Source organism: Myxine glutinosa, chromosome 6 (genome assembly GCF_964187855.1).
Source record: "Myxine glutinosa chromosome 6, kmMyxGlut1.1, whole genome shotgun sequence".
In the NCBI taxonomy this organism is placed as follows: Eukaryota; Metazoa; Chordata; class Myxini; order Myxiniformes; family Myxinidae; genus Myxine; species Myxine glutinosa.
The window spans coordinates 147,117,555-147,142,821 of NC_136266.1; the positions used below are offsets into that span (position 1 = coordinate 147,117,555).

The 25,267-nt window shown below is 46.4% G+C and overlaps 1 protein-coding gene across 6 annotated transcripts in view; it reads right to left on the reverse strand.

Annotated features, from left to right (window-relative positions):
* Nucleotides 1-410: 410 nt before the first annotated feature.
* Nucleotides 411-25,267, reverse strand: part of LOC137428867 (uncharacterized) — a 107,181-nt gene continuing 82,324 nt past the window's right edge. For 3 of the 6 annotated variants that reach the window (XM_078780710.1, XM_078780711.1, XM_078780707.1), the window contains 4 exons: nt 11,519-11,575; nt 4,655-4,705; nt 1,784-1,915; nt 411-1,648 (listed from right to left, as the gene is read on the reverse strand). In XM_078780710.1, the coding sequence (XP_078636836.1) occupies nt 1,167-1,648; nt 1,784-1,915; nt 4,655-4,705; nt 11,519-11,575 (722 nt within the window). In that variant the 3' untranslated portion in view covers nt 411-1,166. Of the gene's footprint in view, nt 1,649-1,783; nt 1,916-4,630; nt 4,706-11,518; nt 11,576-25,267 lie in introns of all 6 variants that reach the window. The other 3 variants (XM_078780708.1, XM_078780709.1, XM_068118686.2) reach the window with 1 other exon arrangement.

Sequence of the window (25,267 nt, forward strand, 5' to 3'; positions counted from 1 at the left end):
GGAGCATCGGATGTTATTTTTTATCAATTCGATCATTATCCGTTTGTATAGTCAAAATACTCCGCTCATTTCCACTCGTGTTCATTTTCTTTCTTCTGTTTGTGCAATAACTTGACTGTATCTGATCAATAAATACTCATCCCTGTACTTTGTTAAGGCAACAACACACTGGCACGGCATTTTGACGATGAAAGACGGGGGGCCCACGGAACAAAGGTTTTATTTTCTTTGCAGGTTTGTTAGCAGTGATTTCTTTTTTTGATGCCATACAGTACATCGTGTATTAAGAAAATATTGTAGAAAAACTGTTCAGTGCATTTTTTAATGTGGTGAATAAAGGGCAACTCTCAAAATAACAAATGAGCTGGACAATGTAGCTATTGGTTGAGATGGAGTGCAACCGATGCGACTAGGTTTCGAAGCTTTAATTGGGACAAGAGGGGCATCGTCATTCAGAAAAAGCAATTCTTCGGGTTTCACAGAGAATCTGAACAGAAAGGCAATGTGTTCCAATCGAAGAGGCCTCGGAAACCATCATTATGTACACCAGAGAGGGTCAAAGCACTACAAACCAAAATTAATGGAGCCCTGGTAAATCGGCCGAAGGCAAATTGAATGTGATATTCACAACAAGGAAATCTCTAAAGATTGTTGAATTTTTCATCGACCGCATTTGCTTCACACAAATCCAGAATTTTCAGTTGCAGTTGCCGACATCATTTAGTGGGCACCCCTGTGTCTATCGACAATCTCTTCTACGTAATCTGGCCCAGGTCAACGCATGTCCACCTGCTTCCTACTTTGTTGTTAGCATGCAATCCTTTCATTCTTTGTTGTTTTAGCTATTCTATAAGAATTGGCAGGTGGAAGAGGAAAAGAACGTGCACAGGAAATTGACCCGAAGCAACCAAAATATTCTGGAAAAAAGAAAAGAAAAACAAAAGATAAAAAAGAAAGAAAATTCTGCACATTGCTAAAGGACTGGGCCACTGACCATTCAGGTTGGAAATCCCAGCTGCTGCTTTACAGAATAGGTCAGGGTCCTTCTTGGAGAACATGCAAGATCCCACGCGTCCGGTGTAGCACTATTGACCAACACAGTCGTGAAGGCAAAATACAATGAATTCAGGCGAGCAGGAACATGCTTGCTATATGCCCGCTCTCTCTCACGCTAAACCACCGCCGTTGTCTTCCAGTGGCACATGTTGTTTATGGCTCTTCAAATGAACCAACATGTTATTTAACTGAATGTAAGCTTTGCCGCAGATGGAACACTTGTATGGACGCTCCCCCGTATGAGTTCTCATATGGACTACCAAATTACTCGACTGTGTAAAAGCCTTACCGCAGATGGCACACTTGTACGGGCGCTCCCCGGTGTGAGTTCTCATGTGAACTGCCATGTTTCCCGACTGGTTAAAACTTTTCCCACAGATATAGCACTTGTACATCTTTCCTGTCAGGTGTAACTTCATGTGCTCAGTCAGTTTTCTCTTAAATTTACCACTATATTGGCAGTAACTGCACTTGTACGTTTTGGATGCAGAATCCTGCAAGTGAGATGCCGTGTGCCTCTTCGGAACGGCTTTCTTATGAAGAATCATGGAGAACCTGGACCTTAGTTGTCCTGCATTACCTCCAGACCGTTCTGCAAAGAATATCACATCATAAAAGCAACTGCTGTAAAATAATCACAATTATTTTGGCAAAATAAGTGGCAAAATAAATAAAATTTTAATAAAGGCATAATAAATGGTATGTGCTGGTGAAGTTGCGAACTCACCGGTTCGGTGAACATTGCCCATCTCGGGATCCCCATAATGACCTTCTGTCACACAATCTCCATTCCAAGTTTCTTGAGAAATTGAAACGATGTTGTCTTGGAAGCATCCCACTTTCATTGGATAAACACCATCTGCACACGACTCAATGTCAGCCCATTGTAGAGATGCAAAAGTAAAAGCAGTGCTGCTGTTGAGTTGGATTGGCCTTGTTGTAAAATCAACGATGATGATGATGATGATCATAATCATCATCGTCATCGTTTTACGGCCGCTTCCATGCTTGCATGTGTAGGCCACGATTCACCTAATGGCTGCTTTCCAGGCTGCATGATCCGTTGCTAGCCCTCGTTAGTCCTTTAACTCTGAGATAATCTCTCATGAACTCATTCCATGTTTCCTCGGACGGCCTCTAGGTCTCCTTCCATTCACATTCATATTTAAACACCTCTTCACATAGCTGTCCTCCCCCATCTTTTCCATGTGTCCAAACCACCTCAACCTACTCCTGCACATAAACCTCACTAATGCTCTCTATACCTAACATATCTTTTAATTCCACATTTGGTTTCCTATCCCTGTGTCACATTACACATCCATCTCACCATTCCAATTTCATTTCGTCCACAACTTCGTTCATCATCCTTTTTGATCGTCCAGGTTTCACTGACATACAACATCGTGCTTCTAAAGCAAGCGGCATCAAGTTTTCCCTTTGGTTAGAGAGAGATCCCTCTTGATGTTAATAGGGGTACCAATCCCCTAAACTTCCTCCAACCACTTATAATTCTTGCAATCACTGCTGCCTCTGCACCACCACTTGCAGTAATCATATCACCAAGGTAGCAAAATTTATCTACACATTCCAGTGATATGTCCCCAACAACTAATCTTTCCACTGACTGGTGCCGCTTGTTTACCTGTGCAGACAACATATTTAAAATCAGAACCACCTGTAGTCTACCCCTGATGCCGCTACACCTCTTGTGCACCCATCAGTTGCAGTATTTACACAATATTGAGTTGCTACATGCACCTTATTAATTTATTTATTTATTTATTTTACAGACAGCACAGGGCCACCTCCCCCTTTTTTCACAGTTCCTTCTCCCACCTCACTAATCAGTGCTTTTGTTTTTGTTGTATTCACTTTCAATCCTCTGGCCTCCGTACTCTCCTTCCATGCTGTATATTGTACCCATTACCTCTTCCACACTGAGTCATCAGCATACAGGAGCTCCCAAAGTAAGTCTCCTCTAAGTTCCTGTAATTATGGCCTCAATAACCATGATGAACAAGATTGGACGACAGACTGACCCCCTGGTGAACACTCGTTCTCACATCAGAAGTCCTCACTCTGCACTCCATTTACCCTCACAGAAGTTTTTGATCCATCATACATCGCCATGACTACCCTAACTAACCAATCCTCCGCACGTAACTTTCTCATTGACCACTGCCGCACTGCACCACTTCCCGAGGCACCCTGTCAAACGCCTTCTCCAAATCCACAAATATAAAGTAAAGTTGTCTCTTCTTCCCCGGATATTTTTTCCTGTATTTGCCTTTTACGTTTACCTGTATTTTTTTATTTCATAAAAATTACCTCGAACGTGCCCCTTCCTGGCATAAGCCAAATAGCAATTTCATGTATATTAACACTGTCATCAATTTATCCATGACTCTCTCAAACCACTTTCATTCTTTCATTCCATGGTCCAGCAGATTCAAACCCCTATAATTACCCCAAACTAAGACATCACCATTCCCTTTATAAATATGCCCTATTACAATCTTCAACCAGTCATCTGGGACAGATGTCTCCCTTATAATTGCATTTACCAATTTTGTGATTAAATTTACTCCAATATCGCCAGAGGCCTTCAGCATCTCTGTGACAATACCAGAGCTGCCCGCCGCTTTACCACGCTTCATTACATCGATTGCTTTCTTCACCCATTCATTCTTTATCTCAGGTGGTGGACTCTGCACCCGGCACCCAGTGCACCCGGCACCCAGTGCACCTCTACCCTGCCCGGCACCCTGCACCCGGTGGTGGGTGGTGGGTGGTGGATCTCAGGAGGTGCAGGTGGTGGTTTATCTCAGGTGGTGGTGGTGGTGCTCTACTGCCTCCAAAATATCCCTATTCCAAGGGAACTCTTCATTTAGCAGGCACTCATAGCTCCTCCAAGCATTTATAATTTCCCTATGGTCAACCAGTACATTTCCCATATCATCCTTCACACAATGCTCTCCCAAGAGCTCCTCATTTTGAGCGATCATTTGCTTGGCTATCCTAAATATCTCCCCTCAACTATCTGCATTAGTTATCACATCTGAAAGTGAATCCTGCACTCATTTTTAGCCGTGTAAACCTCCCTTCTTGCCGTACGTTTAGCCACTAAATATTCCTCCTTATCTCCTCCCTTTTTTCAAATCCTAAACAAGAGTCCCAACAACTCTCTACATCCTCTCCTACCATAAGAGTTCCCAACAGAAATGTTCCTTTACTTTCTGATTTTATAGTTTCCATACTCTTCTCCTTGGAACAAAGGATTTCCTCTTTTACCTACTCCAGATTATCTCGACATCACACACCAACAGCCTATGTTGTAAAGCACATTATTCTCCACCTATTGTTTTCACATCCTTGACCAACTTCCTATCTAATGTCCTAACTAGAAAGTAGTCTGACTCTTTATACCACCTTACTCATAAGTGATCTGTCTGCCCTGCCTCTTCTTAAACATAGTGTTGCAGACAACCATATCGAAAGCATCCCCAAACTCAAACATTCTTACACCTTCAGTGAATGTTTCTAGCTCCGAAACCAGACCCACCATGCCCACCTTCATATCCTTCTGATAACTCACCAACATGTCCATTCAGATCACCTCCCATCACGACTTCTCTCTCGGTGATCCCTGAAACAACATGCACCAGTGTGTCCCAAAACTCATCCTTCTCCTCCTCACTTAATCCTGTCTATGGAGCATATGTTGATACTATTGCAATTATAAAAATAAAAATAATAATTTATGTCAAAGGGCACAAATGTGTTTCCAAAGGTCTTTGCATTTCAAAGCACAAAAGCACAAAAGGAAGGAGTGTTACTTGAGAAAATTTGATTTTTAAGAAGGGAAAGGGGGTAGGGTTAATGGAAAAGAGGTAAGGAGTAGTTGGAGAAGCGGGTGGCAAAAAGGAAACAAAACTGAGATAAAAGGGGCGAGATGATGTCAAGCATGTTACCTTTTTTAATCTTCCCTTAATAGAAAACAGTGTGCACGTGTGTATTTGTCTGTCCCCCTTTATAAGGCTGATTTCTGATTGTGTTTACTATGGGGCCAATCACAATGGTGTTAAAGGGCAAACTTTTAAAACGACTGTGTGTTTACCACAATACCACAGCCTACCTTTAAGGAAAAATAAAACTCGAAAAACATTTTCCATAAAAGAGTAATTATATCTCTTCCATTGGAATTGTAGACGGTGACTTGCAAACTAAGCCTCAAGGGCGGTGTAGAGAAAGGTTTAAAGAAAATAATAAATACAAGGTACAAGGAGGTGAAATTCGCTGAGCATGATGTGCAATGCACGCAGAGCAAAACGAGTGTTAATTTATGTCTGTAGGATGTCTCTTAAATAAAGTAGATATAAGCACACCTGAGTTTCGTTTGGTTATATTTGGTTAACGCTATGTGGTTTGGTTACGCTGGCTGGTTTGGTTAACTCTAAGTGGTTTGGTTATATTTGGTGGTTTGGTTATGCTGTGTGGGTTGCTTACGCTGGGTGGTTTGGTTACGCTGGGTGGTTTGGCTAACGTTGGGTGGTTTGGCTAACGTTGGGTGGTTTGGCTAGCGTTGGGTGGTTTGGCTAGCGTTGGGTGGTTTGGCTAGCGTTGGGTGGTTTGGCTAGCGTTGGGTGGTTTGGCTAGCGTTGGGTGGTTTGGCTAGCGTTGGGTGGTTTGGCTAGCGTTGGGTGGTTTGGCTAGCGTTGGGTGGTTTGGCTAGCGTTGGGTGGTTTGGCTAGCGTTGGGTGGTTTGGCTAGCGTTGGGTGGTTTGGCTAACGTTGGGTGGTTTGGCTAACGTTGGGTGGTTTGGCTAACGTTGGGTGGTTTGGCTAACGTTGGGTGGTTTGGCTAACGTTGGGTGGTTTGGCTAACGTTGGGTGGTTTGGCTAACGTTGGGTGGTTTGGCTAACGTTGGGTGGTTTGGCTAACGTTGGGTGGTTTGGCTAACGTTGGGTGGTTTGGCTAACGTTGGGTGGTTTGGCTAACGTTGGGTGGTTTGGCTAACGTTGGGTGGTTTGGCTAACGTTGGGTGGTTTGGCTAACTTTGGGTGGTTTGGCTAACGTTGGGTGGTTTGGCTAATGTTGGGTGGTTTGGCTAACGTTGGGTGGTTTGGCTAACGTTGGGTGGTTTGGCTAACGTTGGGTGGTTTGGCTAACGTTGGGTGGTTTGGCTAACGTTGGGTGGTTTGGCTAACGTTGGGTGGTTTGGGTTACGCTGGGTGGTTTGGTTACGCTGGGTGGTTTGGTTACGCTGGGTGGTTTGGTTACGCTGGGTGGTTTGGTTACGCTGGGTGGTTTGGTTACGCTGGGTGGTTTGGTTACGCTGGGTGGTTTGGTTACGTTGGGTGGTTTGGTTACGCTGGGTGGTTTGGTTACGCTGGGTGGTTTGGTTACGCTGGGTGGTTTGGTTACGCTGGGTGGTTTGGTTACGCTGGGTGGTTTGGTTACGCTGGGTGGTTTGGTTACGCTGGGTGGTTTGGTTACGCTGGGTGGTTTGGTTACGCTGGGTGGTTTAGTTACGCTGGGTGGTTTGGTTACGCTGGGTGGTTTGGTTACGCTGGGTGGTTTGGTTACGCTGGGTGGTTTGGTTACGCTGGGTGGTTTGGTTACGCTGGGTGGTTTGGTTACGCTGGGTGGTTTGGTTACGCTGGGTGGTTTGGTTACGCAGGGTGGTTTGGCTAACGTTTGGTGGTTTGGCTAACGTTGGGTGGTTTGGCTAAAGTTGGGTGGTTTGGCTAAAGTTGGGTGGTTTGGCTAACGTTGGGTGGTTTGGTTACGCTGGGTGGTTTGGTTACCCTGGGTGGTTTGGTTACGCTGGGTGGTTTGGTTACGCTGGGTGGTTTGGTTACGCTGGGTGGTTTTGGTTACGCTGGGTGGTTTGGTTACGCTGGGTGGTTTGGTTACGCTGGGTGGCTTGGCTAACGTTGGGTGGCTTGGCTAACGTTGGGTGGTTTGGCTAACGTTGGGTGGTTTGGCTAACGTTGGGTGGTTTGGCTAACGTTGGGTGGTTTGGCTAACGTTGGGTGGTTTGGCTAACGTTGGGTGGTTTGGCTAACGTTGGGTGGTTTGGCTAACGTTGGGTGGTTTGGCTAACGTTGGGTGGTTTGGCTAACGTTGGGTGGTTTGGCTAACGTTGGGTGGTTTGGTTAACGTTGGGTGGTTTGGCTAACGTTGGGTGGTTTGGCTAACGTTGGGTGGTTTGGCTAACGTTGGGTGGTTTGGCTAACGTTGGGTGGTTTGGCTAACGTTGGGTGGTTTGGCTAACGTTGGGTGGTTTGGGTAACGTTGGGTGGTTTGGCTAACGTTGGGTGGTTTGGCTAACGTTGGGTGGTTTGGTTAACGCTGGGTGGTTTGGTTATGCTGGGTGGTTTGGTTAATGCTGGGTGGTTTGTTTAATGCTGGGTGGTTTGGTTCATGCTGGGTGGTTTGGTTATGCTGGGTGGTTTGGTTATGCTGGGTGGTTTGGTTATGCTTGGTGGTTTGGTTACGCTGGGTGGATTGGTTATGCTGGGTGGTTTGGTTAACGCTGGGTGGTTTGGTTATGCTGGGTGGTTTGGTTATCCTGGGTGCTTTGGTTTACCTGGGTGGTTTGGTTATGCTGGGTGGTTTGGTTATGCTTGGTGGTTTGGTTATGATGACTGGTTTGGTTACGCTGGGTGGTTTGGTTATGATGACTGGTTTGGTTACGCTGGGTGGTTTGGTTACGCTGGGTGGTTTGGTTACGCTGGGTGGTTTGGTTACGCTGGGTGGTTTGGTTATGCTGGGTGGTTTGGTTACGCTGGGTGGATTGGTTACGCTGGGTGGTTTGGTTAACGCTGGGTGGTTTGGTTAACGCTGGGTGGTTTGGTTAACGCTGGGTAGTTTGGTTATTGCTGGGTGGTTTGGTTATGCTGGGTGGTTTGGTTATGCTGGGTGGTTTGGTTATGCTGGGTGGTTTGGTTAATGCTGGGTGGTTTGGTTAATGCTGGGTGGTTTGGTTTCATTTGGTGGTTTGGTTACGCTGTGTGGTTTGTTATCCTGGGTGGTTTGGTTACGCTGGGTGGTTTGGTTATAATGGGTGATTTGGTTATATTGGGTGCTTTGGTTATATTGGGTAGTTTTGTTACATTTGGTGATTTGGTTACGCTGTGTGGTTTGGTTATCCTGGGTGGTTTGGTTAATGCTAGGTGGTTTGGTTATCCTGGGTGGTTTGGTTATGCTGGGTGGTTTGGTTAATGCTGGGTGGTTTGGTTTTATTTGGTGGTTTGGTTACGCTGTGTGGTTTGTTATCCTGGGTGGTTTGGTTACGCTGGGTGGTTTGGTTATATTGGGTGATTTGGTTATATTTGGTGGTTTGGTTATGCTGTGTTTTTTGATTATGCTGGGCGGTTTGGTTAACGCCAGGTGGTTTGGCTAACGCTGGGTGATTTGGTTAACGCTGGGTGGTTTGCCATTGCCTTCCAGGCAGTCACTCCAGGAAGGAATTTGTAGTTTGTTTCGGGTGCCAGTGATGACTTGCGCACTCTTCATGAAAGGCACCATGGGATCTTTAACGTCTAGCAACAAATGTTGGAAGATGCGACACCCAGTTTAACATCCATCCAAAGGACGGCACACCCTGCGTGTGAATGTCAGGACTCAAACCCAGGAAAGAGAGATCAAAGGCGAGTGTGACAGCAAAACTAAGAAATTACAGAATCTACAAATTAATTACACAGAATTACTAACCCTAACCCTAACCAGAGATTAATGGCTTATTTATAAAATCGGATTTATAAGAGAATAACTATATATTAAATTTGATGATGCATTTTTGTTGTTTTATATTGATCAAAAGCTTGGGATCCAAGATCTTGGGTTCGAATCCCGGTCGATCGCTGAATTAACACCAGGGGGGTTGACTCAGCCTGTCATCCTTCTGAGGTCGGCAAATTGAGTACCAGTTCACTGGTAATTCCCTGTGTGTCACAAGAGGCGACTAACAGGGTTGGCGGCAGGAAGGGCATCCGGCCATAAAACATTGCTTCAAAAAGGGGACCACGGTGCCCGAAAAAGGCCAACTCCTGCTTTGCGGGGGGAAAATGGCCTCTAAAGGTGGTTCTATATTGATCAAAAGCTAATATTTGAGTTCATACATAAAATCACACACAGGACAAAGACATTAATTGTAGACAATGGTATAAATTTGCATTAAATGCAAGGACATTAATAGACAAGGGAGAAAAAAGCTACGTGGCCACATGGGATTTCAATCTGGGCTCCACAAATCATGATCCAATGGTTCAGATAGGCACACCAGTAGGCCGACAAATTACTTCCTCAGTGATTTATCTCACTCGATGAAAAACTATGGGTAAAAACGGAATATTTTGTGCAAAAGGGAAGGAGAATTTTCTTTTTACAACAATGGTAGAAAGAGGTTTAAAGAATGCCATTAAATGATTCCCTAAACCACTCGTAAAAAGTCAAGGTAGCACCTCCGAGTGTCGTGGGCCGGAGTGAGGCCACCAAAGCGGCCACAACTTGGTGGGGGATTTGCATTCGCCCTTTGCTCGGACGTTTGAAAAATTGGTAACCATTTTTATATGCTAAATGGTGCTTTTGTATGACGAGTACACCCGCTCACGATGGGAGCAGCAGGAAGGGTCATTCCTCTTTGGGGTATATAGATTACAGTAGATATATGGTCGGGTCTCAAGAACATTGGGTATGCGTTCATTTACCAAGTTTGTTGTGGAGAGATCGCCGAGTGGTTTAAGCATTCGAGCAAGCACTCCATTCAAAACCGTTAAGGAACAGCTGGCTCGGAAAGCGCTAGCTAGCAGCTTGGTAAATGAGCACAACCCAGGCTTCCTCCCTTTCAGTTTTGTGTTAAACAGCAGGAGCGAGTTTCAAAAAGCCGCCACAAAAAACGCCATGTTAGCGGCAAGAAGCGTCATGTTATTGACATGACCAACCCTTGTGGGTATATAGATTACAGTAGATCTTCGCTTAGGTCTGTAAGTAAAACCTACCTCACGGATGTCGGGATTACACCAAATTTCTTTATTTAGTGTTATAAACAGCATTAGCGACTGTTTAAATAGCTAACCATATGTGTTTGTGGTTTATAATATTTTTACTTCTGGTGGAGGTCATTGGTCCGTTGCTCCCACGAAAAACGCCATGATAAGATATTTATAAACGTCGACACGACGTTTGTTCAAGGAGGAAAAACCCTTTAGGGAAGTGGGACATTATTAATATCAATATTGTTTTGTAATAACATTAATATTATGCTATTTATCATTCGTTTTGTTATTAGAAGCATCCTTGGAAAAACGACACGATAAAGCTAGCTTAACACGGATATACACCTCAACACTCAACCCCATTGGCAGCAATGGTGGGGAAAACCCCCTTGAGGAGGGGGGCAAATGAATGCAGTACAACCTTCATTTTGTGACTATTATATTTGATTGAGATTGCATAACGATCGAACATCGTGAGACAGACCAAAAATTGTGAGACAGACAGACAGACAGACACCAAATTGCATATTTTTGTATGATGAACAACCAAATTCATTACATAAGAGAACACGATGCTTGACGTTGATCTACTCAGGATAAGGACAAGTAAACGGTCGTATGAATGAATGAATGAATGAATATGATTAGTTAGGTCAGCCAAGTGAAAGTTGGCTGAATAAGACCGACAAATGCAAGTGGATCTGGTGTGTTCATTGTGATAAAACAAGCTGTTAGGTTCGATCACTTACAACTTTGTGTTATCATGAAACTATGATATTTTTACTCAACAAAATCAAAAGGTGGTAACATCCATGCAGAAAAAAAAGTTCCAACACCTGATAAAATGTTATTACCCTCACCAAGGAGAGAGTATTGCATTTGGGCCCCTTTGTCTGTCTGTCCGTCCACACAGAATATGAGTATGCTTTTCTTTGCAACCGTTGGACCGACTGACAATACATTTTCCCAATAGGAGCGCCTCCCCTCCTGTAAAGATTTTTAATGATAATTATGACATCATAGATTACGTGGTATGGGCGCCATCTTGGGAAAACTGAAAAACTTTGCACCTCTATATCTCGGAAACCGCTCCATGGAACAAATTGAAACATGGCTCATTGTAAAGTACTCCCCATGGAGGACAACATATATCCATGATGATGTTATTAGTACCTTCATAATGACGTCCAAATTTGACAAGTAAAACGCTTGACCCGATCTGTTTGAAATTTATTGAGCGTGGTCTACCCAAAAATTGTACAGGACAATTAAATTGACGACGTCATCGGTCACATGGTTCATTAGGCATATTGGATTGAACATAAATCTATGCCGTCAATAAACCACACAAACACAGCAGCTAATAAACGCCACACGAAATACACCACACAAACACATCCTGGTGAGGGTCTGCAATCTCTGATTGCACTGTTTTGTTTTTATTTTAAAAATTTACCTTGGAAGGTCGATTCATCCATAATGTTTGATTCTTCCTTAATTCCAATAATAAGATCTGCAAAACATAAAAAGATTAAATGGAATACCACCACAACAATTAATAATACATGAAGAAAACTAGAACGGCACTCGAAAAGGGCATACCTCCGCCAGGCTGAACAATTCACATTTTGTATCCCACTGATAGGCTGGATCTAGATCCGGACCTGAACCAAAACTTAATTGACTTGTTCCTGTCACCTAACAAACTCATCAACCAAGTGTCCGTCCAAAACTTTTAAAGATATCCTGATGCTATGTGTGAAGGAGAGAATCAGGAGTGCTCTCAGTAAGTGTAGTTGCCCCTCTCAGTAAGTGTAGTTGCCCCTCTCAGTAAGTGTAGTTGCCCAGGTTGGTCGTTTTTAAAAGCGGAAAGTCATAAGAACATCACGTCCGGTGAACAACAACAGGATGCAGCTCAAGAAAACACGACATAGGTGACCATTCTGTATGTGGCTGGGCTGTCTGAGAAAGTGAGAAGAACTTTCTCCAAGTTTGGCATTGTTACATCATTTAAATCGCACAGAATTCTGTGAAACAAGTTAGTTAATATTAAGGACAAGATCCAGAAGGATAGGAAACGCGACTTGGTGTATGGCATCAGATGTGGAAGTCCATCATGCACTGAGACCGACATATAAGAAAATTGGCAAACACTTAAGGCCCTATGAACCAACATCGTCGTCCAGCTTATGAAGAGACATTGAACTCTGATGTATGTACGCACTTCAACCTGGATGACCACAGTTTTGGTAACAGTATTGAGTTAGACAGAAAAAGGTGGTTTGCTCATGGTGTAAAGGAATCCATTTGGGAAAGTGTTGAATCACCATCTATGAACAAAAGGGGAGGTTTGCGAATTAATCTGTCACGGATGTGGGACAAGGCGATTACATCTCTCCCACGGCATCTGCAATCGTCACGGGATGCCCGAATTGGTCAACAGATTGATTGGTGGGGGATTTGGGGGATTGATTAATGGGGGATTGATTACTCAACAGACCAATTCACCCCACCAACGGTTGAGGTCACGTGGCAATTTTCAAGCTTGTTCTTCACTTCAACATCTGCCGAGACCAAGGCGAGCAGATTCTCACCAAAACATCGGCTCTACCGACGAGTAAGTCCAGCTTTTTTGAATTATAAACTTTACTGAATTATTTGATTATCATTCTGCATATCATTCTGCATTATTTTCATAACATTGCATCAATCAGGAAATGTTTACATTTTCTGCTCTTATTTGATTTCATATGGCTCGGTGTGCCCTTTATTATTATTAATCGCAACCCCACTTACGTTGACTTTGTTGATGTCGTCAATTTGTCAGAAATTTCCATGCCATAATATCACCATGTATTTTGTATTACTCTCGGTCGGTGTTTTTTATCTTCAGTCATTGTAAATTGTTCCTTTTCTTATGTTTCTTTACTTCCCATTCCTCTTTTCTTTCTCTATTCTGATCCCCGAGGGCTCCAGCTACTGAAAGAGTGTAACATTTTGGCTCTTAAAAACAATTCTCTAATTCTTCTTGTTTACACTTCCTATATTTTACTATTGCTGTCAGTTTATAAATAGATAAATATCAGATAATTATCCTTTTAATTCCTTGGAAGTTGATGAGTTTTCAAATTTTGATGCAAGGCACATGTATGGATACGAAGCCACCAAAAAGTATGCAGTTTTGATTTAAATAAGGGGAGAGACAGAGCACGGAGAGGGCAGAGGGTGCAAGACCAGAAATGAGGCGGAAGAAAAAGATAGAGACCAACGACAATGGCGAAGTGACAGGCCCATAGATTCAGCTTCATAGCATGAGTGTCCCATGATATTGAAAGCATTGGTTTCCAATGTGTCGAGATGAGCAATAATTAAAGAATTAATCAATGAATTGATAACTCAATAAATTAAAAATACTGTCATGTGGCCGCCTTTGATGAAAATCAGACGGTCACGAAAGCCGATCGCGAAGGCCTTAGCTCTTCGCGATCAAAAAATCAATTTTTTGAATATAAGCTCTCGAGACGAAAACTCAATGGCGGACTCAAAGACAGAAAGCTGTACAAAATTGCGCGGGATGGAGGGGTGGCGCAAGACCCCTGCAGTCTTACCTGTTCTCGGGGCGTCTCCAATGCTGCTGCAAATTAAATAAACCACACGGAAAACTGCGTTCAGGTATATACAGAAAATAAAACAAGGATTTATTCACAAGGATAGCAGGACAGGAAAATACGCGCCGGTAATAAATGTCCTAATCTGGACGTCCCCACACACAGATTTCGGATACGAGACAATGTAAAATGAATTAAGGAAAATAAAACGTTCGTTATGTATTTGTGAAAGGTGGGGTGCGGCCTTATCTGTCTGTCGTCTGCAGTGTGTCGTCCAACGCGGCTCCAAGCTCCAGCGCGAAGAAACCGTTTGTCCGCTTGCTCGCACGCTTCGCCAGGCCTCGATGCGACTCGCTCCGCGGGACGCCATGAGGTCCCTCGCTCCGAGCACCAATGCACCGCAAGGAACCAAAAGCACCACGCGGAATCAACGCAGGGCAGCGATCCCCACACGAAGCCAATCTCCAACCCGAAGGGGCCGATCTCCAACACGAGGTCCAGCGCGAAGAGAGACAAAAAGACAAAGAGCACAGAGAGGTCGTGCAGCGCCAAGAGCCAAGAGAAAAATCCCAGACACAAAATGTCGTGCAGCGCGCCCTTTTATAACCTTGCGTCAAATCTTCTCCAATGTTCTCTTTCGCTGGTGCCCTGTCATTGGCCGAGTGCCTCCCGCACTGTGGTGTTGCTCGCCCCTCCCCCTGGCCAATCAACAGTCCTCCTGGACGTGGCTCCCAGCCTTGCTCGATGCCTGACGCCCACTCCGGTGTTGCACGTGGCCCTTGCCTGCTTGTCTTCCACAGTCTTTGTAAGGGAAGGGAATTTAATTACTGTTGCGCACTAAGGACCTATCTAAGTGTTGATATGTGTGCGTTGCCATAAGGGACAAAGGAATGATTACCAGGTCTGACACACAGGGGTTTATCTTAGTCCCTACACTATTTAACACACGAACATCCTTGTATGTTCACAGTTATACACTTCCCCGACAAACCGGACGAAAAACAGAATTTATTACAAGTAGATTCCTGATCAGGACAGTCGGATACCTACCTACACAGATTTATCTGGCTCTACATATTCCTCTACCCAAATTCATAACACAGCCCCCCCCCCCCCCCCCCCCCCGGAACCATAGCTCCTGCTAGGTTCACTGCAGGCGCTACCATTCCACAATGGTTCACCGGACGTTGTTCACCGAACACTTACCGTCTCATACTTAATTAACCCATGAAATAAATCAGGAGGGCTGTGGGAAGTGATGAATGTGGGCTGCGGGTATGAATGGGATGGCAACATAGAGAGTAACCCAGTTTTAGGACCGGCAGAGAAGATAACTGAGAAGGAAGTTGAGGAAGCGATAAAAGCAATGAAGAGTAGAAAAGCGGGAGGGCCGACGAGAGTTGTGGAAGATATGTTGAAGGCAGCGGGAAATTGGGGTGTAAAGAGAATGACAGAGATCTGCAATCTGGTGGTGAAAGAAGGCCGCATTCCAGTGGTTTAGGAACCGAGTACCCTCGTCCCTCTATACAAGGGGAAAGGTGACCCTCTGGACTGTGGCTTGTATAGAGCGATAAAGTTATTGGAGCATGGAATGAAGGTATTGGAAAGGGTGTTGGAGAGGAGGATAAGGAAGAAAGTGATGATTGACGAAATGCAGTTTGGATTTATGCCAGGAAGAGGAACGACAGACGCGCTTTTTATTGTGAGGCAGTTGCAGGAGAAGTACATGGAGAAGAGGAAGAAGTTGTTTCTTGGGTTTGTTGATCTGGAGAAAGCATTCGATAGGGTTCCACATGAAGTAGTGACATGGGCATTGAGGAAGTTAGGAGTGGAGGAATGGTTGATCAGAGTAGTGATGGCAATGTACAAAAGAGCGTGCACAGCTGTAAGGACGAAGGACGGGAACAGTGGTGAGTTTAAGGTGAAGGTGGGAGTGCATCAGGGGTCGGTACTAAGTCCACTACTATTTGTAGCTGTGATGGAGGTGCTGGCTCAGAATGTAAAGGAGGGTTTACCGTGGGAGTTCTTGTATGCAGATGATCTGGTGTTGATTGCAGAAAGTATGGATGGACTGAAGGAGAAGATGAACAAGTAGAAGGAATGTATGGAGACAAAAGGTCTGAAGGTGAATATCGGAAAAACGAAGGTGATGGCAAGTGGTAAAGCATGTGGTGAGGTGGAAAGAACTTGGAAGTGGCCGTGTGCTGTGTGCAGGAAGGGTATCGGAGTGAATTCCATTCAATGTACAATGTGCGCTGAGTGGGTTCATCAAAAATGTAGTGGTTTGAGAGGGTCATTAACCAATGTGGCAGCTACATTCAAGTGTAAGGTGTGCACGGAGGGAGCTGCAGATGGAGGAAATGTTGAGTTGGATCTTGGAGACAGCGTGAAGCTGGAAGGTGTGAAAACAATTTGTTACCTCGGAGACATGCTGAATGGAGAAGGTGGATCAGACTCGGCAACCGTTGCTCGAGTGAGATGTGCATGGAAGAAGTTTCGGGAACTGAGTGGCGTGCTGACGAGGAGGGGAGTGTCGTTGAAGCTGAAGGGAAAGGTGTATGCTGCATGTGTGAGAAGTGTTATGATTTATGGGAGCGAGACATGGGTAATGAACGTAGAGCAGCAACGAAGGCTGGAAAGAGTGGAAATGCGAATGGTTCGGTGGATGTGTGGAGTATCGTTGAGAGAGAGGAAGACAAATGATGAATCGCGAAAGATGATGGGAATAGAGCCTGTGATGGATGCTGTGAAGAGAAACAGGTTGAGATGGTTTGGTCATGTGTTGAGGAAGGATGAAAGTGACTGGTTGAGAAGAGTGATGGAAATGAATGTAGAAGGAAGTAGAGGACGGGGAAGACCGAGAAAGACTTGGCTAAAGATGGTCGAAGAAGAAATGCGGGCAAGGGGGTTAACAAGGGGAGATGCAGAAAATAGGGCAAAATGGAGAGGATTGTCATGAAGACCGCAAGGCTAACCCCCGCTCTTGCAGGGAAAATGGCCTTAAAATGCCTGTTGTGTTGTTGTTGTTGTGGGAAGTGAGCCGGACTTCCTACCTATTCTCCTTAACAAGCTAATCCCCTTAACAATCATGCAAATATGTACAATGATCTCATTCGTTGTTCCTGCGGAGGGAGGAAACAAACAACACACAAAACTAACTTAACCACAATCTTATCCTTAATCAAAAATTCAAAACTTCCAAAACTCTAAACATTTGTACAACCCCAGTCTACAGACCGCGTCCCCCGGTGGATGCCACAAGATGCAACCTTATCTGTGGGGCCATCCCAATGCACCCCAAAATTTCCGCGGGCCCTGTCCAGGTGTTACAGGTGAGTGACATGGCTCGGTGGATTTCGCCCTCATTCATACAACACAAACCCTTAACCACTCATGCTCATTCCAAAACTCATTACACACAAAATCATTTCAAGCACTTATTTCACCCCGCCCCCTGCAGGACCATGGCATAGATGTCATATTCATGTGTGCATTTCTCAACTAGGCAGCGGGGAGGTACCGCACAAGTAAAATGGTGGGGGCGCTTCAGGCTGTGGTGCCCGCAGTCCCAAACACAAGTCAACCGACTCACAAGTTCATTGCCCCCCCTCCCCCCCCCATTTACCTCTTGGCCCCGTGACAGCCCAACAGCCCTTCCCGCTGTTACCCTGCCGGTGAGGGTCACCACACACCAGGCTCCGTTGCCTCCTGCTTCCGCGCAGCTCCACGGGTCGCCAGAAGTCTCCTTTACACCATGGCGTCCAACCAGACCCTCCACCAACGAGCTCCAATTTCCAGATACCATCGGCTGCGAGGGGTAATTGCCGCAGAGGGGGGCCGCAAGCATCGCTCCTCAGAGCTTGATCTGTACCTGCGGACACACACACCTTCCCCACCCACAAGATCCCAAACACACATTTCCTCCCCCGCTGCCATTCAATTCTCACACATTTCAGAGAAGATGGTACCAAAAAGATGTTACAAGAGTTGCCATGGCCTGCTTCATGTGAAATCCCCAGTTCACATTTTAAATCACATTTTCAAAACACAATAATCATCACTCACTCTCCATTATCTCCACTCTCGTGACCACATGAAAACACATCACCACAACACTAACACAAACGCCACCCACAAGACTCTGTGTGGCACACATTCCAATCCCCTCACCGGCCATGTCATCACTCTCACCCGCCCCCAACTCCAAATTACATGTCCTCAATTTAACAAGCTGGTCCCGAAGCCTGCGACAGTAACCATCAAGGCCTTACCTCAACCTTGATGAGCAGGTATTTTCCGGTTGGTCAGGTCCAAAGTGCCATCCACCCACAAAATCCCAAAATTTATCATTGGACCAATCAAATTCTTCCAAATTTCACTTTTCTCCCCACTACACTGGCAGGAATGTGGATCCGCATCCAACGGTGAACTGTTCTAAACAACGACCTGTGGCTACGACAGCTCCGCACCTCTACCGTGCAAGGGTCAACGGGACAACCCGAGCAGTCGTAACACCAACATGACCCATGAGTGTCCATAAGGGTGCGACCCACCATCCATCCTTCGGCCCCCCTGCGAGGAACACAGCTGCACCAGCCCCAGCTGGCCAATGTGGTGAGCACCTGCTGCCAACAACACTACCGCACGCACAACCTCGGCCCTGGGGGAGACGGTCGCAATGCGTGGCTTTCCCCGCACGTCACCTACGCCGCCCTCATCCCCCAGTCCACAGAACTGCAGCCCCCTAGTCCACAGAACTGCGGCCCCGCAGTGCCCACCCACACTTGACCACGCCAAGGTCCAGTCAACAGCCATGCTCCACCAGGAGACCCACCCATAAGACATGGTCCACACACCTGCAGACACCCAAAGCACCACGTTGACCCCCAGACGACACAACTCCATCCCCATGACTCCGTGTCCCAAATATCGGCACAGTCGCGCCCGCAACCAGTTGAAGGCTGTGTCCTGCTACCCTATCAATTTTTATCACAGCCTCCAACACTTTGGTCTACACACCTGGATCAATAATGGTGACACTGCTGTCAGTATCCACCATGACATTTCAAAATCCACCCTTAAATTTGCATCTAACCCACAGATTACCCATGCCAAACATTTTTCACATTTTGCTAAACTCACCAAAGAAAGATGCTTTGCCATACACATGCCAGTCAAGCATGGCCCATATGCTCGGCACGTTACAAATTCCCATTCAACACTCCCATGGCTCTCTTCCCAAACCGAGAGTCCACAAATCATAATGGAGCATCTGTGGAAGGTCACCCTCACACCATCACGTTCCACAGATGCCCCAATGGTTGTCCGGCAGGCTGTCTCATTCCGTCCATTCGGTTCGACCCGCGTCCATAGACCAGCACGACATGGCAGGTCACCACATGCCGGCTGTTCCAGAGTCTCAGGGAGAGGGTGTCTGGCTGCATGCCCGGGCGGTCACCACATCAGGCCCAAGTTGGCCGTCCGTGATGCCACCACCAAAGCACGACCCACAACACCTCCCCCTAGTGGTCCTCAATATACGCCATCCCAGGCCTGTGAGGAACCACCTCGGACTCCCTGGAGGTCTGAACCCCCACCAGTTTCCGGTGACCCTGTCAGTCCAAGCCAAATGCTCGGGCGGCGCCCCGACGGACAAGGAACGCCACACTCCACCAGACCCCCTGTGGGGCCCAGGTCGTACTATGACACCCATGGCTGGACCCCACATCCAAATCTCGCCAGCACAGCCCCCCAGCTGGCTGGCATACCCAAATTTTGAAAGTGGCAAATTTTGCCCGAGGCCATCACCATTGACCTCTCCATGTCCAAATCCCGCAGCCCGGGGACCAGCTCCCTCCATGGCTGCTCCACATCAAATTCCCATTTTAATTTTATTTTAAATTTCCTTTTAAAATTTTTGGCCCCAGGTGTCCAATCACCGCAGCTGCAGGTAACAACCCCTACCACAGGTTGTTCTGCCCCTCCCTGCAGCTGGTCCAAATTCCCTACGGGGACCAAATCTTCTGAAGCTCTATCTCCCGATCCCTCTCTGTCCGAATCCAGCCTGGAGCCAACACACTCCCCCAACTGGTTGTTCAATTTTGGAGCCTCCTGTTCCCAATTGTTATGCACGGTGAGGGTTCCCTCGGTCACCTCAACCGCCTCCTCGGACCGACTCACCTCCTCCCCCAAACTCCTTTGGGCCTGATCAAACTTGTCCTCCATGGGTCTGTCCCAGGTCCCCAGCCGCTGGATCAAATCATGCTCATTATCATTACATATCATTTGCGGCCCCGACAGGCTTTCCCCAATAAATACCCGGTCCGGCTCCATCATACGGACCCCCAACAAGCGTTACGCCGAGGTCCCCCGTCGGGGAAGTGATGTGAGTTGACAAAGTGGAAGACGCAGAAAACATGCCACTGATATGATATTTCGCTCACAAGGTTCAGACATACATGGAGGCGGCCATCTTGGATTTTGACGTGGCGACACAATTTTCAATAGCGTTCTTCCTTATGCGAAGATACACCCACACACCAGATTAGAAGTTGGTATGTCGCTTATTTTTCAAGATATTCAGCTCACAAGGTTCAGGCATACATGGCGGTGGCCATCTTGGATTTTGACGTGGCGACCCAATTTTCAACAGCGTTCTTCCTTGGGCCGAGATACACCCACACACCAGATTAGAAGTTGGTACTTCGCTTATTTTTCAAGATGTTCAGCTCACAAGGTTCAGACATACATGGCGGCGGCCATCTTGGATTTTGACGTGGCGACCCCATTTTCAATAGGCTTCTTCCTTATGCCTAGATACACCCACACGCCAGATTAGAAGTTGGTACTTCGCTTATTTTTCAAGATATTCCGCTCACAAGGTTCAGACATACATGGCATCAGACATACATGGTGGCGGCCATCTTGGATTTTGACGGCTTTTTTTTTTTTTTTTAATACAACATCGAGGCTCGTGAAAGAGCTAACATTAATCACACAGAAAGACAAACCGACACATAAAACATATAACATGGGAAGCGGTAGACAAGATGGGGCGAGATGGGGAGGAACACAAACACAACATCTGAGAGCAGGGACATCGAGAGATCTGTGGGAGAGAGGGCTTTGGGGGGGGGAAGGCATGGGAAGGGGGGGGGGGGACGGGGTGGGAGAGGTATAAAACATATGGACACTGCCAGGACTTCCAGGAAAGAAGTTGGAATTTCAAACAAGGTTGCACCCACACACCAAATTAGAATGCGGTCCTTCGCTTACGCACGCACGCACGCACGCATGCACGCGTGCCCACAATAATGTTACCCCCTCTTGCTCTGAACCACCACCCTGGCACAGCAAGGATTCCAATCCATCCCCCGGTTGATGTGTTGGGGCATCCATCCGGCCCCGATACACCTCCAGGCCATGATGTGGGAAACATCGTCCATTTACCTGTTGACACTCCACATTCACCTGTGGACACTCCACATTCACCTGTGCGCATTCCCCATTTCCTTCCAAATTTAATTTAATTGTCATTCCCGGTGCAATTCCCAATTTGGCTTCCCCCCGTTCCGAATGAATTTCTGCCACCCTTGGCTTCTCCTGGGACCCAAAGGCACCATTCGTTCGTCCTTCCCTCAATTTACTTGTACAACATGCATTTTAAGGCCATTTTCCGTGCTAGAGCGGGGGTTAGCTTTGGGGTCCCCATGACAATCTTCTCCATTTTGCCCTATTTTCTGCATCTCTCCTTGTTAACCCCCCTGCCCGCATTTCTTCTTCCACCATCTTTAGCCAAGTCTTTCTCGGTCTTCCCCGTCCTCTACTTCCTTCTACATTAACTTCCATCACTCTTCTCAACCAGTCACTTTCATCCTTCCTCAACACATGACCAACCCATCTCAACCTGTTCCTCTTCACAGCATCAATCACAGGCAATATTCCCATCATCTTTCGCAATTCATCATTTGTCTTCCTCTCTCTCAACGATACTCCGCACATCCATCGAACCATTCGCATTTCCACCCTTTCCAGCCTTAGTTGCTGCTCTACGTTCATTACCCACGTCTCGCTCCCATAAATCATAAAACTTCTCACACATGCAGCATACACCTTTCCCTTCAGCTTCAGCGACACTCTCCTCCTCATCAGCACGCCACTCAGTTCCCGAAACTTCTTCCATGCACATCTCACTCGAGCAACCGTTGCCGAGTCTGATCCACCTTCTCCATTCAGCATGTCTCCGAGGTAGCAAAATGTTTTCACACCTTCCAGCTTCACGCCGTCTCCAAGATCCAACTCAACATTTCCTCCATCTGCAGCTCCCTCTGTGCACACCTTACATTTGAATGTAGCTGCCACACTGGTAAATGACCCTCTCAGACCACGACATTTTTGATGAACCCACTCAGCGCACATTGTACATTGAATGGAGTTCACTCCGACACCCTTCCTGCACACAGCACACGGCCACCTCCCAGTTCTTTCCACCTCACCACATGCTTTACCACATGCCATCACCTTCGTCTTTCCGATATTCACCTTCAGACCTTTTGTCTCCATACATTCCTTCCACTTGTTCATCTTTTCCTTCAGTTCATCCATACTTTCCGCAATCAACACCAGATCATCTGCATACAACAACTCCCACGGTAAACCCTCCTTTACGTTCTGAGCCAGCACCTCCATCACAGCCACAAATAGTAGTGGACTTAGTACCGACCCCTGATGCACTCCCACCTTCACCTCAAACTCACCACTGTTCCCGTCCTTCGTCCTTACAGCTGTGCGCGCTCTTTTGTACATTGCCATCACTACTCTGATCAACCATTCCTCCACTCCTAACTTCCTCAATGCCCATGTCAATACTTTGCGTGGAACCATATTGAATGGTTTCTCCAGATCAACAAACCCAAAAAACAACTTCTTCCTCTTATCCATGTACTTCTCCTGCAACTGCCTCACAATGAAAAGCGCATCTGTCGTTCCTCTTCCTGGCATAAATCCAAACTGCATTTCGTCGATCTTCACTTTCTTCCTTATCCTCCTCTCCAACACCCTTTCCAATACCTTCATTCCATGCTCCAATAACTTTATCGCTCGGTACGAGCCACACTCCAGAGGGTCACCTTTCCCCTTGTATAAAGGGACGAGGGTACCCTCAATTTACTTGTACATTCATCAATTTTAATTCCCATTCCTTCAATGTGTCCCTCCAATCAATCACTCATTCTCTTCATTTTATTGTTCAATTCTTTACTCTGGGCATTCATTTGATTTCCCAATCGCTCACCCTGAGCATTCATTTCATTCCTTTGGGCATCCATTTTTTCTCTCATTCCCCTAATTTCCCTGAAGAATCGGTCCCAAATCTGTTCGGGTATCGGGGCGGCTCCAATTGCTCCCGGCTCCCCGGTAGGGGACGGGGATGGGTTGGTGCTCGGGACGGAGGAGGTTCCAAGACTAACCTCCAATTCCCCTACCTCCGGCTCATCTTCTGAACTAACAGAAGCCTCGCTACGAACTTCCATTTCACCGACCTCTGACATTCGCTTTGAGGAAGGTCGTTTCCCGCGCGAGTATTTATTTTCACCTCAGAAACAAAATTTAAATTTTTCGAAGACGCGATATCGCGCTTCGTATGCCCAACGGACTATGCAAATTTCTCCGCCTCGACTATGAAAATTTTGCGTCCGAATGCTGGGCGCGATGTTCGCCCGACCGTGTCGATCGTAGCCGTGGACAAAAAAATTTGGCCTACGGGCCCAGATCCTCACTCTTGACAACAGTTTGTTGTGTGGCCGCCTTTGATGAAAATCAGACGGTCACGGAAGCCGATCGCGAAGGCCTTAGCTCTCGAGACGAAAACTCAATGGCGGACTCAAAGACAGAAAGCTATACAAAATTGCGCGGGATGGAGGGGCGGCGCAAGACCCCTGCAGTCTTACCTGTTCTCAGGGCGTCTCCAATGCCGCTGCAAATTAAATAAACCACACGGAAAACTGCGTTCAGGTATATACAGAAAACAAGCGTTACGCCTAGGTCCCCCGTCGGTGAAGTGATGTGAGTTGACAAAGTGGAAGACGCAGAAAACATGCTATGATATGATATTTCGCTCACAAGGTTCAGACATACATGGAGGCGGCCATCTTGGATTTTGACGTGGCGACCCAATTTTCAATAGCGTTCTTCCTTGTGCCGAGATACACCCAAACACCAGATTAGAAGTTGGTACTTTGCTTATTTTCCAAGATATTCATCTCACAAGGTTCAGACATACATGGCGGCGGCCATCGTGGATTTTGACGTTGCGACTCAATTTTCAATAGCGGTCTTCCTGATGCCGAGATACACCCACACACCAAATTATAAGTTGGTACTTCGCTTATTTTTCAAGATATTCATCTTACAAGGTTCAGACATACATGGCGGCGGCCATCTTGGATTTTGACGTGGCGACCCAATTTTAAAAAGCGTTCTTGCTTGTGCCTAGATACACCCACACACCAGATTAGAAGTTGGTACTTCGCTTATTTTTCAAGATATTTTGCTCACAAGGTTCAGACATATATATGGTGGTGGCCATCTTGGATTTTGACGTGGCGCCCCAATTTTAAACATCGTTCTTCCTTATGCATATATATACCCACACACCAGATTAGAAGTTGGTACTTCGCTTATTTTTCAAGATATTTCGCTCACAAGGTTCAGACATATATATGGTGGCGGCCATCTTGGATTTTGACGTGGCGCCCCAATTTTAAACATCGTTCTTCCTTATGCCGAGATACACCCACACACCAAATTAGAAGTTGGTACTTCGCTTATTTTTCAAGATATTCATCTCACAAGGTTCAGACATACATGGCATCAGACATACATGGCGGCGGCCATCTTGGATTTTGACGTGGGTTGCACCCACACACCAAATTCGAATGCGGTCCTTCGCTTACGCATGCACGCCCGCACGCACGGACGGACGGACGGACACACGGACGGAGGGGAAAACCATAGTCCCCCTTTCGCTCCGCTGTGCGACGGGGGACAATAAAACAAGGATTTATTCACAAGGATAGCGGGACAGGAAAATACGCGCCAGTAATAAATGTCCTAATTGGGACGTCTCCACACACAGATTTCGGATACGAGACAAGGGAAAATGAATTAAGGAAAATAAAACGTTCATTACATATTTGTGAAATGTGGGGTGCGGCCTTATCCGTCTGTAGTCTGCAGTGTGTCATCCAACGTGGCTCCAAGCTCCGGCGCGAAGAAACCCTTCGTCCGCTCGCTCGCACGCTTCGCCAGGCCTCGATGCGACTCTCTCCGAGCACCGATGCACCGCAAGGAACCAAAAGCACCACGCGGGATCAACGCAGGGCCAGCGATCCCCACACAAAGCCAATCTCCAACCCGAAGGGGCCGATCTCCAACACGATGTCCAGCGCGAAGAGAGACAAAAAGACAAGGAGCACAGAGAGGTCGTGCAGCGCCAAGAGCCAAGAGAAAAAGCCCAGACACAAAATGTCGTGCAGCGTGCCCTTTTATAACCTTGCGTCGAATCTTCTCCAATGTACTCTTTTGCTGGTGCCCTGTCA